A 16,835-nucleotide genomic window follows, 5' to 3' on the forward strand; every position below is an offset into this window, starting at 1 on the left:
CTAAATAGATCACATAAACAAAAGCCCGGAAATATCCTATGGGAAATACAAAGTCATATACCCACTCACCTAATGCCACTGATTCCCATACAGGAGGCTTTCTCTTGGGTAGTGGTGTCTTTGTTTGTTTGCTTGTTTGTTTGTTGTTTGTTTTTTTTGAGATGGAGTCTTGCTCTGTCACCCAGGTGGGTGTGCAATGGCGCTATCTCGGCTCACTGCAACCTCTGCCTCCCAGGCTCAACAGATTCTCCTGCATCAGCCACCCAAGTAGCTGAGATTACAGGCATCTGCCACCACACCTAGCTAATTTTTGTATTTTTAGTAAAGATGGGATTTCACCATATTGGCCAGAAGGGTCTTGAACCCCTGACCTCAAGTAATGCTCCCACCTCGGGCTCCCAAAATGCCGGGATTACAGGTGTTAGCCACCACACCTGGCAGTGAGTATCTCTTAATTTACTGACTGCCTAGGGGAAGTATCCCAAGTGTAGCAAACCCACTCCTCTTAGAACAGTGGTTCTCAAAAGTTAGTGTGCATCAGAGAATCACACAGAGGGCTTTTTAAAAACACAAAATGATTTACATTCCTAACAAGTTCTAGGTGATTCTGATGCAGCTGGTCCTGGGACCATATTTGAGAACCTCCACCCTGGGAGATGAAACAGAGCCACTGAGATGTGCGTAACTCTAGCCCTTAGTTCTCTGCTCTTCCACCTCCCGTATATACTTGGGTGTCACATAATTACCACCTAAAAGGGACAAAAGCTGTCAGCATAGTTCTTCTGGCACAGCTCCATCAATACTTTCTTGCTGACCCTTAGGCTTTGAAAGCATACAAATTCTCAAAAGTAGAGCACATGACTGGGATAAAAAGACATCAAAATGCCAAATGCAATGAATCCTTGCATTTTAGATACATCGTACTCATGAGACTAGCAAAGTAAATGTGACATTATGGGCCAAAATCATGACTGTGAATTTAAAATTCACTTATATTACATAACCTTTTACCAACTGCTCATCTGAGCATCACCTAGGTAAAGTGGCATTATTTATACCCTTCTTGTGGAAGAGAAAATTAAGCTAAAAATAATTTAAATAGGCCAGGCTCAGTGGCTCACACCTAATTCCAGCACTTTTGGAGGCCCAGGCGGGCAGATTGCTTGAGCCCAAGAGTTCAAGACTAGCCTGAGAAACATGGAAAAAATCTCCTCTTTATTAAAAATACCAAAAAATTAGCTGGGTGTGGTGGTATGTGCCAGTGGTCCCAGCTACATGGGATGATAAAGTGGAAGGATGGCCTGAGCCCTGGAAGTTGAGGCTGCAGTGAGCTATAATCACACCACTGCACTCCAGCCAGGCTCAAAAGAAAAAAAAATTTAAGTGAAGGACCCAAAACACACAAGCACAGCACAGAACCTAGGATTGGACCTCAGCCTTGGGTCTCCAAACCTGTGCTCCTTCCACAGTACCACACCCCTGCCACCCAATCACTGGAAAACATTGCCAGTAAGCCAGAAAAGAGATTATCTTGAGCAGTGCTGAATGAAGGGGGCAGGAAAGGCGGAAGGGGCAAAAGTGCCAGTGTTGCAGAAACATCGGTATTGGTCAGGGTCCTAACAAGAAAAGGAGTCACATCCAAAGGGGTTTTTGAAAAAACTTTATAAATTAAAAGGCTATTTTATTTATAAAATAAAAGGCTATTTCTAGAGGCCTGAGGGTTAAGGGAAGCTGTGGCACTAGCAGCAACAATGGGACTAGCAACAAAGGAAAATCATGATCCTCCCATGGCCTAAAGAGTTGAGGGCTAGGAAGAATAGAATGACTTTGGCCGGGTTGAGAACTGGAGATACGGGCTGCTCAGGGGGCTGTAATTTTGGGAGCAACAACCACAGTCAGGAACATGGCCAAGTGGGGAGCTTCTCTCCCCTTCTGCCCTCACATCTCCTGCTGTGCCTCCCCATGGCTGAACCAAGTGGAAGCCAGAGAGCAATGGAGCTCAGGTCATACATTCCATAGAGTTCAGCTTTCTAGGCCACAGAGCAGGGCAGATACAGAGAATGGATCCAGAGGCAAACAAAGTAACCATCATACCCTCTGTTGTCCATTTTTTTGTGATGCCTTTACTGAGCTGCTTTCATCCTGGATTGCATACCAGGCTTCACGTTAAAAGAATACTTTTCAGCTGGGCACAGCAGCTCATGCATGTAATCCCAGCACTTTGGGAGGCCGAGGTGGGTGGATTATGAGGTCAGGAGTTCGAGACCAACCTGACCAACATGGTGAAACCCCATCTCTGCTAAAAATAGAAAAATTAGCCAGGCATTGTGGTGTGCACCTATAATCCCAGCTACTCAGGAGGCTGGGGCAGGAGAATAGCTTGAACCTGGGAGGCAGAGGTTGCAGTGAGCTGAGATCATGCCACTGCACTCCAGTCTGGGGGACAAAGCAAGACTCTGTCTTAAAAAAATAATAATAATACTTTCCCAGGCCCAGCATGGTGGCTCACACCTATAATCCCAGCACTTTGGGAGGTCAAGGCTGGTGGATCACTTGAGGTCAAGAGTTCAAGACCAGCCTGGCCAAGATGGTAAAACTCTGTCTCTACAAAAAATACAAAAATTACCCAGGCATGGTGGTGCATACCCGTAGTCCCAGCTACTCAAGAGGCTGATGCAGGAGAATTGTTTGAGCCTAGGAGATGGAGGTTACAGTGAGCTGAGATCACCCCACTGCACTCCAGCCTGGGTAACAGAGGAAGACTCCTCAAAAAAAAAAATACTTTTCCGAGGACGGTGGGCGGCGGCGAGCGAGTGGGCCTGCGGGCGGGCCGCGGAGGACGCGCCGCCTGCGCCTTCCTCCCTGCTTGCCTCGCTCCCGGCAGCCCGGGGTTGCCGCGGTGCGCCGGTGCCGGGCCCTGTCTCGCCGGCCACGGGGGAAGGGGGCGCCGCGGCGGCGCTGGTGGCGGGGGCGGAGGCGGCGGCAGCAGCAGCAGCAGCAGCGGCAGCGGCAGCGGTGGTGGCCAAGCCGCGGCGATGGCGGCGAGGGCACAGGGTGCACCGCCATGGGCCTGGCGGGGCTGCAGGAGAATGTATTTATCGGGCAGTCAAAGATCTATTCCTACATGAGCCTGAACAAATGCTCTGGAATGCGTTTCCCCCTTCAGGAAGAGAACTCAGTTACACATCATGAAGTCAAATGCCAGGGGAAACCATTAGCTGGAATCTATAGGAAACGAGAAGAGAAAAGAAATGCTGGGCACGCCGTACGGAGGGCCATGAAGTCCGAGGAACAGAAGATCAAAGATGCCAGGAGAGGTCCCCTGGCACCTTTTCCAAACCAAAAATCTGAAGCAGCAGAATCTCCAAAAACTCCGCCCTCGTCTTGTGATTCCGCCAATGCAGCCGTCGCCAAGCAAGCCCTGAAAAAGCTGATTAAGGGCAAACAGGCCCCCGGAAATAAGCTCAAGGAAAAACGCAACAGAATCGCAAACTTAACGGATTTCTACCCTGTCCAAAGGAGCTCCAGGAAGAGCAAAGCTGAACTGCAGTCTGAAGAAAGGAAAAGAATAGATGAATTGGTTGAAAGTGGGAAAGAAGAAGGAATGAACATTGACCTCATCGATGGCAAAGGCAGGGGTGTGATTGCCACCAAGCAGTTCTCCCGCGGTAACTTTGTGGTGGAATACCACGGGGACCTCATTGAGATCACTGACGCCAAGAAGCGAGAGGCTCTGTATGCACAGGACCCTTCCACGGGCTGCTACATATACTATTTTCAGTATCTGAGCAAAACCTACTGCGTGGATGCAACTAGAGAGACAAATCGCCTAGGAAGACTGATCAATCACAGCAAATGTGGGAACTGCCAAACCAAACCACGACATCGAAGGTGTATCTCACCTCATCCTCATCGCCTCCCGAGACATCGCGGCTGGGGAGGATCTCCTGTATGACTATGGGGTCCGCAGCAAGGCTTCCATGGAAGCCCACCCATGGCTGAAGTATTAACCGGCCAGCCCTGCGCCCTCCCACCCCACCTTCCCTTCTTCAAAGGACAAAGTGCCCTCAAAGGGAATTGATTTTTTTTGTTTACACACTTAATCTTAGCAGAATACTTCAGATGTTTTTAAAAAGTATATTAAGATGCCTTTTCACTATAGTATTTAAATATCTGTTACAGGTTTCCAAGGTGGACTTGAACAGATGGCCTTATATTACCGAAACTTTTATATTCTAATTGTTTTTGTACATTTTTTGCATACAAGTCGAATGTTTGTGCTTCCCGTGCATGCAGTCCAAGATTCAGCACAGGTTTTAGAGGAAAGAGTCAGACATGAACTAGGAAGCCAGGCGAGTCTCCTTTCTCCAGTGGAAGAGCCAGGACCGTCCCCCTGCACCCCGACGACCAGGGACTGGGTGCGAGGAAGACGCTGCCTCCCAATGGCCTGGACGGGATGTTTCCAAGCTCTTGTTCTCCTAACGTCTCAACAGGCGCTCACTGAAGTGTATGGATATTTTTTTAAAAGGTTTCGCAGTAAGCTAGTCTTCCCCTCTGCTTTCTCAAAAGCTTCCTGAGCCCCAGGCCCTGAGCACAGGCCAGGATAGATTTCCTCTTCCATAAGCTGCTGCTTTTCTGGGCACCTTGAAGCATCAGGGTGTGAAATCAAACTAGATGTGGACAAGGAGAGTGTTGCTTACCTGCCCTGCCGGGGCAGGGTTTCCTGAAACTGGGTTAATTCTTTATAGAAATGTGAACACTGAATTTATTTTTTAAAAATAATAAAAATTTTAAAAAATCAAAAAGAAAAAAGATTTTTTAAAGAAAACACAGAAAACAACTTAAATGTATATAGATCTTGAAGTGACTGAAGTGGCTGCTTTTTTTTTTTTTTTTTTTTTTTTTTTTTTTGGCTTTTTGTAGAAGAGATTGAGAATGGTACTCTATTCAAAAATAAAGTTTTGGAGGAATGATCCAAGATGGCCACTTAGGAGGAAGTCAGGATTGCAGCTCCGAGAGAAGGCGCAGAGGGTGAGTGGACGCTGCATTTCCAGACGGATTTTTACTGCCCAGAGACCAGGAGATTCACAGGAGGAGAAGCCCCACGGGTCGCCAGTGCCGCTGGTTTGAGCGGTGTGGCCACTCAGCCTACGCCCTGGGGCAGGGGGCAGTGGCTTCTTATGCAGAGCGAGACAGACAGAGTTCCCTCTGAGCCAGCAAGGGGAGCTGAAGCAGGGAGTCAAGCCCAGAGAGCCCCGGGCAAGGGCGTGCCATGAATCTCAGAGCCGCTTCGGCTGACGCAGCAGCACACAGGGCAGCGGATTTTAACTGCCCACAGACCAGGAGATTCACAGGCAGAGAAGCTCCACAGGTTCTCAGCACCGCTGGTTGGACCGGAGCAGCCGCTCGGCCTGCACCAGGGGCAGGGAGCAGCAGCTCCTTGAGCAAAGTGAACGAGACTGTGTCCCCTCTGGGCCAGCAAGGGGAGCTGAGGCAAGGAGGCAAGCCAAGAGATTCCCGGGCAAAGAGGGCACCACTGGAAACACGGCTGAACTCGGGAAGGTCCAGCACTGTGGGGGAGGGGCGTCCTCCATAGGGAAACACCCTGCAGTTCCTGGGGCAATTTGCCATAACCAAGACAACCCGCCACTACAGAGACTCCATCACTACAGGGGCGGGCCAGCATAGTGGAAGCAGTTCTAACTACACCCATATAAACAGGACTGCAGGGAAGCTCACATGGAAGCTGGGCGGAGCCCACAGCAGCTCAGCGAAGCCTCTGCAGGCTGAGTGTGACTAGACTGCCACCTTGTGGGCAGGGAAAACGGTAGCAACACAGCTGAAAAGCATAAAGCCCTAACTCCCTGGGACAGAACACCTGGGAGGAAGAAAAGGGGGTTTATGAGTTCAGCTGCTGCAGACTTAAAATTACCAAAATCAGAAAGACAGCAACTACAAAGTCAATAGGTGGATAAATCCACAAAGATGGGAAGAAACCAGGGCAAAAAGGATGAAAACACCCAAAACCAGAACACCTCTCCTCCTACAAGGGAGCATAACTCCTCACCAGCACGGGAACAAGACTGGACGGAGAATGAGTGTGATGAAATGACAGAATCAGCTTTCAGAAAATGGATAATAAGAAACTTCTGTGAGCTAAAAGAACACGTTCTAACCCAATGCAAAGAAACTAAGAACCTTGAAAAAAGACTTGATGAAATGCTAACGAGAATGGACAACTTAGAGAGGAATATAAGTGAATTGATGGAGCTGAAAAACACAACACGAGAACTTCGCGAAGCATGCACAAGTTTCAACAGCAGAATTGACCAAGCAGAAGAAAGGATATCAGAGGTCGAAGATCAACTCAATGAAATAAAACGAGAAGGGAAGATTAGAGAAAACAAGGTAAAAAGGAATGAACAGAGTCAACAAGAAATATGGGACTACGTGAAAAGACCTAATCTACGTTTGATAGGTGTACCTGAATTTGACGAAGAGAATGCATCCAAGCTGGAAAATACTCTTCAGGATATTATCCAGGAAAACTTCCCCAACCTAGCAAGGCAGGCCAATATTCAAGTCCAGGAAATACAGAGAACACCACAAAGATATTCCTCTAGAAGAGCAACCCCAAGGCACATAATCATCAGATTCACCAGGGTTGAAATGAAGGAGAAAATACTAAGGGCAGCCAGAGAGAAAGGTCGGGTTACCCACAAAGGGAAACCCATCAGACTCACAGCAGATCTCTCAGCAGAAACCCTACAGGCCAGAAGAGAGTGGGGGCCGATATTCAACATCCTTAAAGAAAAGAACTTTCAACCCAGAATTTCATATCCAGCCAAACTAAGCTTCATAAGTGAAGGAAAAATAAAATCCTTTGTGAACAAGCAAGTACTCACAGATTTCATCACCACCAGACCAGCTTTACAAGAGCTCCTGAAGGACACACTACACATAGAAAAAAACAACCAGCACCAGCCACTCCAAAAACGCACGAAATGGTAAAGAGCAGCAACACAATGAAGAATCTGCATCAACCAATGGGCAAAACAGCCAGCTAGCATCAAAATGACAGGATCAAATTCACACATAACAATATTAACCCTAAATGTAAATGGACTAAATGCCCCAATCAAAAGACACAGACTGGCATATTGGATAAAAAGCCAAAACCCATCAGTGTGCTGTATCCAGGAAACCCACCTCACATGCAAGGATACACAAAGGCTCAAAATAAAGGGATGGAGGAAGATTTACCAAGCAAACGGAGAGCAAAAAAAAGCAGGAGTTGCAATTCTCATCTCTGATAAAATAGACTTTAAAGCAACAAAGATCAAAAGAGACAAAGAAGGACATTACATAATGGTAAAAGGATCAATGCAACAAGAAGAGCTAACGATCCTAAATATATATGCACCTAATACAGGAGCACCAAGATACATAAGGCAAGTTCTTAAATACTTGAAAAGAGACTTAGACTCCCACACATTAATAGTGGGAGACTTCAACACACCATTGTCAATATTAGACAGATCAACGAGACAGAAAATCAATAAGGATATCCAGGACTTGAACTCAGACCTGGAACAAGCAAACCTAATAGACATTTACAGAACTCTCCACCCCAAATCCACAGAATATACATTCTTCTCAGCACCACATCACACTTACTCTAAAATTGACCACATAATTGGAAGTAAATCACCCCTCAGCAAATGCAAAAGAACGGAAACCATAACAAACAGTCTCTCAGACCACAGTGCAATCAAGTTAGAACTCAGAATTCAGAAGCCAACCCAGAACCGCACAGCCTCATGGAAATTGAACAACTTTCTCCTGAATGTTGACTGGATAAACACTGAAATGAAGGCAGAAATAAAAATGTTCTTCGAAACCAACAAGAACGAAGACACCACATACCAGAATCTCTGGGACACATTTAAAGCAGTCTCTAGAGGAAAATATATAGCAATAAGTGCCCACATGAGAAGAAAGGAGAGAACTAAAATTGACACCCTATCATCAAAATTGAAAGAGCTAGAGGAGCAAGATCAAAAAAGCTCAAACCCTAGCAGAAGACAAGAAATAACTAAGATCAAAGCAGAATTGAAGGAGATAGAGACACGAAAAACCCTACAAAAAATCAATAAATCCAGGAGCTGGTTTTTTGAAAAGATCAACAAAATAGACAGACCACTAGCCAGACTAATAAAAAAGAAAAGAGAGAATAACCAAATAGATGCAATAAAAAATGATAAAGGGGATATCACCACAGATGCCACAGAAATTCAAACCATCATCAGAGATTATTACAAACAACTCTATGCACATAAATTAGAAAACCTGGAAGCAATGGATAAATTCCTGGACAGTAGCCTCCTCCCATGCCTAAACCAGGAAGAAGTCGAAACCCTGAATAGACCAATAACAAGGTCTGAAGTCGAGGCAGCAATTAAGAGCCTACCACCCAAAAAAAGCCCAGGCCCAGATGGTTTCACAGCTGAATTCTACCAGACATACAAAGAGGAACTGGTATCATTCCTACTGAAACTATTCCAAATAATCCAAAAAGAGGGAATCCTTCCCAAATCATTTTATGAGACCAACATCATCCTAATACCAAAACCTGGCAGAGACTCAACAAGAAAAGAAAACTACAGGCCAATATCCATGATGAACATAGATGCAAAAATCTTTAATAAAATACTGGCAAGCTGATTACAACAGCACATCAAAAAGCTTATCCACCATGATCAAGTAGGATTCATCCTGGGGATGCAAGGCTGGTTCAATATACGCAAGTCTATAAATGTAATTCACCACATAAACAGAACCAAAGACAAAAACCACATGATTATCTCAATTGATGCGGAGAAGGCCTTCGACAAAATTCAACAGCCCTTTATGCTAAAAACTCTCAATAAACTAGATATCGACAGAACGTATCTCAAAATAATAAAAGCTATTTATGACAAACTGACAGCCAATATCATACTGAATGGGCAAAAACTGAAAGCATTCCCTTTGAAATCTGGCACTAGACAAGGATGCCCTCTCTCACCACTCCTATTCAATATAGTACTGGAAGTTCTAGCCAGAGCAATCAGGCAAGAAAAAGAAATAAAGGGTATTCAATTAGGAAAGGAGGAAGTCAAATTGTCTCTATTTGCAGACGATATGATTGTATATCTAGAAGACCCCATCGTCTCAGCCCAAACTCTCCTGAAACTGATAAGCAACTTCAGCAAAGTCTCAGGATACAAAATCAATGTGCAAACATCACAAGCATTCCTATACACCAATAACAGACTTAAAGAGAGCCAAATCAAGAATGAACTGCCATTCACAATTGCTACAAAGAGAATAAAATACCTAGGAATACAACTAACAAGGAACGTAAAGGACCTCTTCAAGGAGAACTACAAATCACTGCTCAACGAAATAAGAGAGGACACAAACAGATGGAGAAACATTCCATGTTCATGGTTAGGAAGAATTAATATCATGAAAATGGCCATACTGCCCAAAGTAATTTACAGATTCAACGCTATCTCCATCAAGCTACCAATGACCTTCCTCACAGAACTGGAGAAAACCACCTTAAACTTCATATGGAACCAAAAGAGAGCCCGCATAGCCAAGTCAATTCTAAGCAAAAAGAACAAAGCGGGAGGCATCACACTACCGGACATCAAACTCTACTACAAGGCTACAGTAATCAAAACAGCATGGTACTGGTACCAAAACAGAGATATAGACCAATGGAACAGAACAGAGGCATCGGAGGCAACACAACATATCTACAACCACCCAATCTTTGACAAACCTGAAAAAAACAAGCAATCGGGAAAGGATTCCCTGTTTAATAAATGGTGTTGGGAAAACTGGCTAGCCATATGCAGAAAGCAGAAACTGGACCCCTTCCTGACACCTTACACTAAAATTGACTCCAGATGGATTAAAGACTTAAACATAAGACGTAACACCATAAAAACCCTAGAAGAAAACCTAGGCAAAACCATTCAGGACATAGGCATAGGCAAGGACTTTATGACCAAAACACCAAAAGCATTGGCAACAAAAGCCAAAATAGACAAATGGGACCTAATCAAACTCCACAGCTTCTGCACGGCAAAAGAAACAGTCAATAGAGTGAATCGGCAACCAACAGAATGGGAAAAAATTTTTGCAGCCTACCCATCTGACAAAGGGCTGATATCCAGAATTTACAACGAGCTAAAAAAGATTTACAAGAAAAAAACAAACAAGCCCATTCAAAAATGGGCGAAGGATATGAACAGGTACTTTACAAAAGAAGACATACATGAGGCCAAGAAGCATATGAAAAAATGCTCACCATCACTGGTCATTAGAGAAATGCAAATCAAAACTACATTGAGATACCATCTCACGCCAGTTAGAATGGCGATCATTAAAAAATCTGGAGAAAACAGATGCTGGAGAGGATGTGGAGAAATAGGAACACTTTTACACTGTTGGTGGGAGTGTAAATTAGTTCAACCACTGTGGAAAACAGTGTGGCAATTCCTCAAGGACCTAGAAATAGAAATTCTATTTGACCCAGCAATCCTATTACTGGGCATATATCCAAAGGATTGTAAATCGTTCTACTATAAGGACATATGCACACGAATGTTCACTGCAGCACAGTTTACAATAGCAAAGACCTGGAACCAGCCCAAATGCCCATCGATGATAGACTGGACAGGAAAAATGTGGCACATATACACCATGGAATATTGTGAAGCCATTAACAACGAGGAGTTCACGTCCTTTGTAGGGACATGGATGAACCTGGAAAACATCATTCTCAGCAAACTAACACAAGAACACAAAATGAAACACCACATGTTCTCACTCATAGGTGGATGTTGAACAAGGAGAACACATGGACACAGGGAGGGGAGCACTATACACGGGGGTCTGTTGGGGTGGAGGGGGGGACAACAGGGGGGTGGGGAGTTGGGGAGGGATAGCATGGGGAGAAATGCCAGATATAGGTGAAGGGGAGGGAGGCAGCAAATCATACTGCCACGTATGCACCTATGCAACAACCTTGCATGTTTTTCACATGTACCCCAAAACCTAAAATGCAATAAAAAAAAATAAAATAAAGTTTTGTAGTGGGACCAGAAATTACCTAACATCTACCCCCATTTCCCCGCGTCCTACTGAGGTTGAAAGTTCCAGACCTCCTGTCGAAGCCTTGTGTTTGACAGACACCTGGCGGCCCTCCTGTAAGGCTGCAGCCATGAGCTGAGGTGTGAGCCTAGGAGCCCAGGACCCCTGACCCCAGCCACTTTCTGCCAGCTTCAGAAAGGCACCCAGGTGTGCAGGGGAGTACATAGGGCCCGGCAGCTCCCAGGAATCAATGATAGGGCTAAGGTTTTCACCTTGACTATGAGGGTAGGAGGAATAAGTGGCTGCCTCCTCCCTCCCTTCACAGAACTGATTCTCACTCACTGTTCCTTCAGTCCAGGAGGCCGGGGCTCAGGAGCCATGACCTGGTGTCTCCTGCCCACCCTGGTCCCAAGTAAATGTGAATGGAGACAGGTATGAGAGCCTGTCCTCATCTTTGATTCCCCCCAACCTCACCCCAGGCCTCACGACGGTGCTACCTAAGAAAGTCTTCCCTCCCACCCACCCCACCGCTAGCCTGGTCAGTGGTCAGCGAATTGGACGAGGATCCGACAGGAGTGTAAATGTGAGATACAATGTCTTGATTGTACCTGTTTGTGGTTTAGCTTTGTATTTAAACAAACAAGGAAATAAACTTGAAAATTATTTGTCATCATAAAAATGAAGCAAAAATTAAAATATTTATTGCCAGGCAAGAAAAAAAAAGATACTTTTCCATATGCCTCTAATTTCCTAAGTTGCACCACACCAAACCATGCCACCCCTTATGCCTTGTTCCATCTTCTTACTCACCTGGTCACCAACCTTGATGCGAACTTATCATGTGTCCTTACCTTTTCCCTTCAACCAAATAAGCATTCTAATCTTTCAGATTTTGACACTGGTTTCCCTACTGGGTCCACAATTTTCCCTCCACCATGGTTTTGCACACTCACAAGCAACTCTTAAGGAAATACCTTTTCCAGCTTGATTCTTCCCTAAATGCCTGCATTTCCCATTCCTTGCAGCCTAAGCAGTGTCTGGCCCAGACCATAATGGTCTTAAAGGTAGAATCTAACCACATGGACCCAAAGTCTGAGACGTACCCCAGGAATAGCAAATAGAAGGGTTTGCAGACACATAGCACTTCTACTGCCTGACTAGCATGCTAGCCAGTAAGAATTCCTCCAAACAGAGAATACCAACCCAGAAATCCAGATGGCAAATACTTAAAGTGGAATTACCAGTTCTGCAGGTGCCCACCACCCCATCTTAGTTCTAGCAGTTACCATTTCATGAAGACAGGATCTGGCCACAATGCCTTGCCTATACCATTTGCAGAGGGTATAGGGATTTCAGCTGTGGTGTTATCCAAATTTGTGGCCCAGCAATTTTCAGGTGAAACAAGATTGATCATTTTTCTGGCTTCCTCCCTAACCAAATGCAGGAATGATCCTCGGGACAGGCCTGAAGCCTGGTCCTATAAGAAATGACTTTTTAGAAATTGGTCTTCCCTTCATCTCATTGTCATCATCTCAGAGATACCTATAAGATTGCTTTGCACCAATTGCTTAGAGAGACTAGAAAGACATGTAGTAGCCAGAGTCACCACAGTAACTAGAATAGTCATTGGGGAAGGGACAAACAAACTAACCAACCCAATTTGAGAATGGCAAAGAAAATCCTCTTACTATTTGGTTGGTATTGTCCACAGTCAAGACCAGTTATAGAATTTGATGAACTCAGTGCAAAATGAAAATGCAAGACATTTACTAAAAAATTATCAAGAACTTCAAAATGGTGACAAAAGATCATCAAACCAAGCACAGTGCCATTCTAAGCAGAGAGGCCTCTGTAACTACACAGCCCATATGTCCATGAAGCCAGCCTTGATCACAGCAGAAAATTCCAACAGGAAACTTTGGTGACCTGGGAAACCACAGCCTACTTCCAGTTGCTTGCTATGGCACCTCTTGTTTTATATACACATCTCCATGCACTCTCTATGCTTTGTCATTATTATGATGTCTTTGCATCAGTCACATCCCCCATCTCACTGTTACAACTACACACCAGGACCAGGAAAATAAGCAATCCCCTTCATACTGTCAGAGAACTGCCAGGACCACATTCTTAGAAGGATACTGGACAACATGAAGTGCAGACAGTTTTGCAGAACTTAGCAACGCACTGTATCAGGCAAGAGAGTAGCTCTTTTTTTTTTTTAATTTGAGTCTAAGTCTCACTTTATCACCCAGTGTGAAGTGTAGTGGCCCAATCTCAGCTTACTGCAACCTCTGCCTCCCAAGTCCAAGCGATCTTCCTGCCTCAGTCTCCGTAGTAGCTGGGATTACAGGTGCATGCCACCGCACCCGGCTAATTTTTGTATTTTTAGTAGAGACGAGGTCTCACCATTTTGGTCAGGCTGTTCTCGAACTTCCAACCTCAGGTGATCCACCCGCCTCGGCCTCCCAAAGTGCTGGGATTACAGGCGTGAGCCACCGTGCCCAGCCGTTAGTAGCTCTTTTAGGCACTATTCCATAGAACCCTGGCTCCTAGAGCAAGCTAAAGAATTTTGCCCATGTTTCATGACCCCTAGAAAAAAGCAGGGGATATGGCCCTCATAGTGACGACCTCACTACAACCCCACCTCACCCCAACACTCTCACCAGTGCATTCAGTGAGACAATCAGCTCAGCAGCAGTCTGCACCTGCTCACTGGTCTTTCTGGGATACCAGCCCCATTCACTCCCAGGGTTGAGAAAAAGCCCAAGAAGCTAATGGTAGTTTTATTGAAAATTATCTTGTAACCAGAGCTATCAGGAGGGAAGCTATAACAAGTGCATCATATGTTTTTGCAATTAGAGTGACCATATCAATTTATCCAAAATTTTTAGTAGTGTCAGGAGGCACTGTTAATGATGCCAGGAAAATAAGCATAATCCAGAACTGTCCCCGGCACCCTGAGATATATGGTAACCTGACCTGCAGTCACATCACTATTTTTTGCCCCACCTTCATTTTCTATCCCCTCCCATCCTGCCCAACTACACATCACTATTTTCTACTACTGTATACTCATACAATAGTCACTGTTCCCTGACTTATTTTTGCAGTTTTTCTCTACAAGTGATTGGCATTTGTAGTTCATATAACCTATACTTGTAAAATATTACCCTACCGTCACTCAACAAGCCCTCTAACTTCTGACATCATTTTGAGTTAGAAGTTTAGCCCAAATTCTAGTTGCTAACTCTTCTCTTCTTCCTCCACAACAGTAGACCCGACTAGAAATACCATTCAACTGACTATAATTATATAAAATAAAGCTTCTTCTCTGGTTAGTAAAATGCCAACCTTTGTCTTTTTCTTTTTTCTTTCTTTCACTTTTTTTTTCAGACAGAATCTTACTCTGTTAGCCAGGCTGGAGTACTTACTGCATCCTCCACTGCCCAGACTCAAGGGATCCTCCCACCCCAGCCTCCTGAGTAGCTGGGACTACAGGTTTGGACCACCATGCCCAGCTAATTTTTGTATTTTTTGAGAGACAGGAGTTTTCCCATGTTGTCCAGGCTAGTCTCAAACTCCTGGCCTCAAGCAATCCTCAAGCCTCAGCCTCCCAAAGTGCTAGGATTACAGGCGTGAGCCACTGTGCCCTGCCCCAACTTTGTCTTTCTAAATGATTTTTGGGTGGGGCGCCAGTGGTTCACTACTGTAATCCCAGCACTTTGGGAGGCCAAGGAGGGGTGAATCACAAGGTCAGGAGTTCCAGACCAGCCTGGCCAATATGGTGAAATCCCATCTCTACTAAAAATGCAAGAAAACTAGCCGGGCATGATGGCACATGCCTGTAGTCCCAGCTACTTGGGAGGCTGAGGCAGAGGAATTGCTTGAACCTGGGAGGCAGACGTTGCAGTGAGCCGAGATCGCACCACTGCACTCCAGCCTGCGCAATAGAGGGATACTCCGTCTCAAAAAAAATGAATAAATAAATGATTTTTTGTTGTTGTTGTTGTTTATGACAAGTCTATTTTCTTAAGTTAATCTCTTTCTCAAAGTCTGTTGGGGGTAAGGGGCTAGGGGAGGGATAGCAGGGGGTGGGGAGATTGAGGAGGGCTAACACTAGGAGAAATACCTAATGTAGATGACGGGGGCTGGAGGGGGAACGGATGGATACAGCAGCAAAACACCATGGCATGTGTATACCTATGTAACAATTCTGCAAGATCTGCACATGTACCCCATAACTTAAAACGTATATATATGTATAAAATGATAAGACTTAAACTTACAGATGGGCAATCCAAAATTAATTCTTCAACAGTTACTATGTCCAGGCCAAGATTTTCTGCTAGAATTTCAAACATATATTTGTATGAAGGGTCAATTTTCAGTCTTCGGCTTTCCCTTGCTTCTCTAAATCTTGCCTAAGGAACGAAAACCAAGTGTAAAAATTGCAATTCTGAAGAAAAAACATCAAACTATTTCATATTTTGTAAAGTAAAAGTATTTCGCATTTGTAAAGGAAAAGTCGTAGGCATGAAAAATCTTATTAGAAGCAAACCTGTTTCTCTTTTAATGTTTCCTGTAGATTTTGAATGCCACTCATGCTCCGACGGTATCGGGAGGACCGCCGGGAAGACGGAGAGGACAGCACTTCTGAAATCACTGACTGAACCGATCGCGGTCCAAGCCTCGGTCGAACTCTATTCAGAACCGGCTCATGATCATCTGGAAGAACTATCCCTTCTTCAGAAGAAATGAGATCCTGATAATCCTCCGCAGGAGGAACAGCATCTTCTGGGGAAAGAGAGAAATTATCTTCTGCCGGAGCCTCCACTGTTGAAGGGCGCGCAGCCTCGTCCTCTTCTGAACGGGGAGGGGCAGCCTCTTCTGTAGAGGGAGAAGCCTCTGCTCCCGCAGGAGGGGCGCCATCTTCTTCAGCATCCTTCTCCATCCTCCGTCGTGCAGAACGCCTTATACTTCAAAACCTAGAATTATAACATAGGTTCATTTAAAACTACAGTAAATGGAGTGTTGTATGTTTTTATTCCTCCCCTTTTAGCTAGACAAGTAGCAAAATCATCAAGTTTTCCCTTGCCATATTATCTGAGGAAGCTTAGTTTATGGGGCTGGAGAGGTGATATTTTTAGGGGGAACAGCACACACACACACCTGGGAGCTTTTTCACATTTTAAATGCTACTCCTGATAATGCTATGGCCCTAGAGGACTGTCCCTCCACCCACATCCCATCCCTGCCATAGTCACCACAGCAATTCGTTGGAGGGCACGTGTCCTCAGGTGTCTTAAAAAAGATTGAGAGCCACTGCATTAGAGGACCGACTGGAGATCACTGCCAAGATACTCACCGTGCAAGAGACTGAGCAAAGAACTTCGTGGACTCTAAATGTTCTTTGCTTCAAGGAACTCTGTGATAAAATACAGTTCATCAATCAGACATTGTACTGTCTGCCATCTCATCTATATGGGCATAGCCTCAAACCCATAAAAGCATCCTCTTAGCAGCCAAAATAAGTAACTCCAAGTCTAAACAGAAAGTTCACACTGAAAAGTGATTGTGACTATTTACTGAGGCAACAATACTACAGAAAGCATAAATCTAGCCTACCTAATCAGAAAAGCTCTAATAATAAAAAAGTGTAGAAGTTATGAGCACATAACCATGAA

General features: G+C 44.8%; 1 protein-coding gene and 1 pseudogene across 1 annotated transcript in view; one reads left to right on the top strand and one right to left on the bottom strand.

Annotated features, from left to right (window-relative positions):
• The window catches only part of DNAH8 (dynein axonemal heavy chain 8), a 338,863-nt gene extending 322,761 nt beyond the window's left edge, over nucleotides 1-16,102 (bottom strand). Inside the window, exons 1-2 of the mRNA XM_064360442.1 lie at nucleotides 15,710-16,102; nucleotides 15,438-15,572 (exon numbers count right to left, since the gene is read on the bottom strand). Of these exons, the coding sequence (XP_064216512.1) occupies nucleotides 15,438-15,572; nucleotides 15,710-16,102 (528 nt within the window). The remainder of the gene's footprint in view (nucleotides 1-15,437; nucleotides 15,573-15,709) is intronic.
• LOC105725305 (N-lysine methyltransferase KMT5A-like) lies at nucleotides 3,065-4,010 on the top strand (annotated as a pseudogene).
• Nucleotides 16,103-16,835: the final 733 nt, after the last annotated feature.

Source organism: Aotus nancymaae, unplaced genomic scaffold, assembly GCF_030222135.1.
Source record: "Aotus nancymaae isolate 86718 unplaced genomic scaffold, 86718_ANA_hifiasm-v0.15.2.pri h1tg000040l, whole genome shotgun sequence".
NCBI lineage: Eukaryota > Metazoa > Chordata > Mammalia > Primates > Aotidae > Aotus > Aotus nancymaae.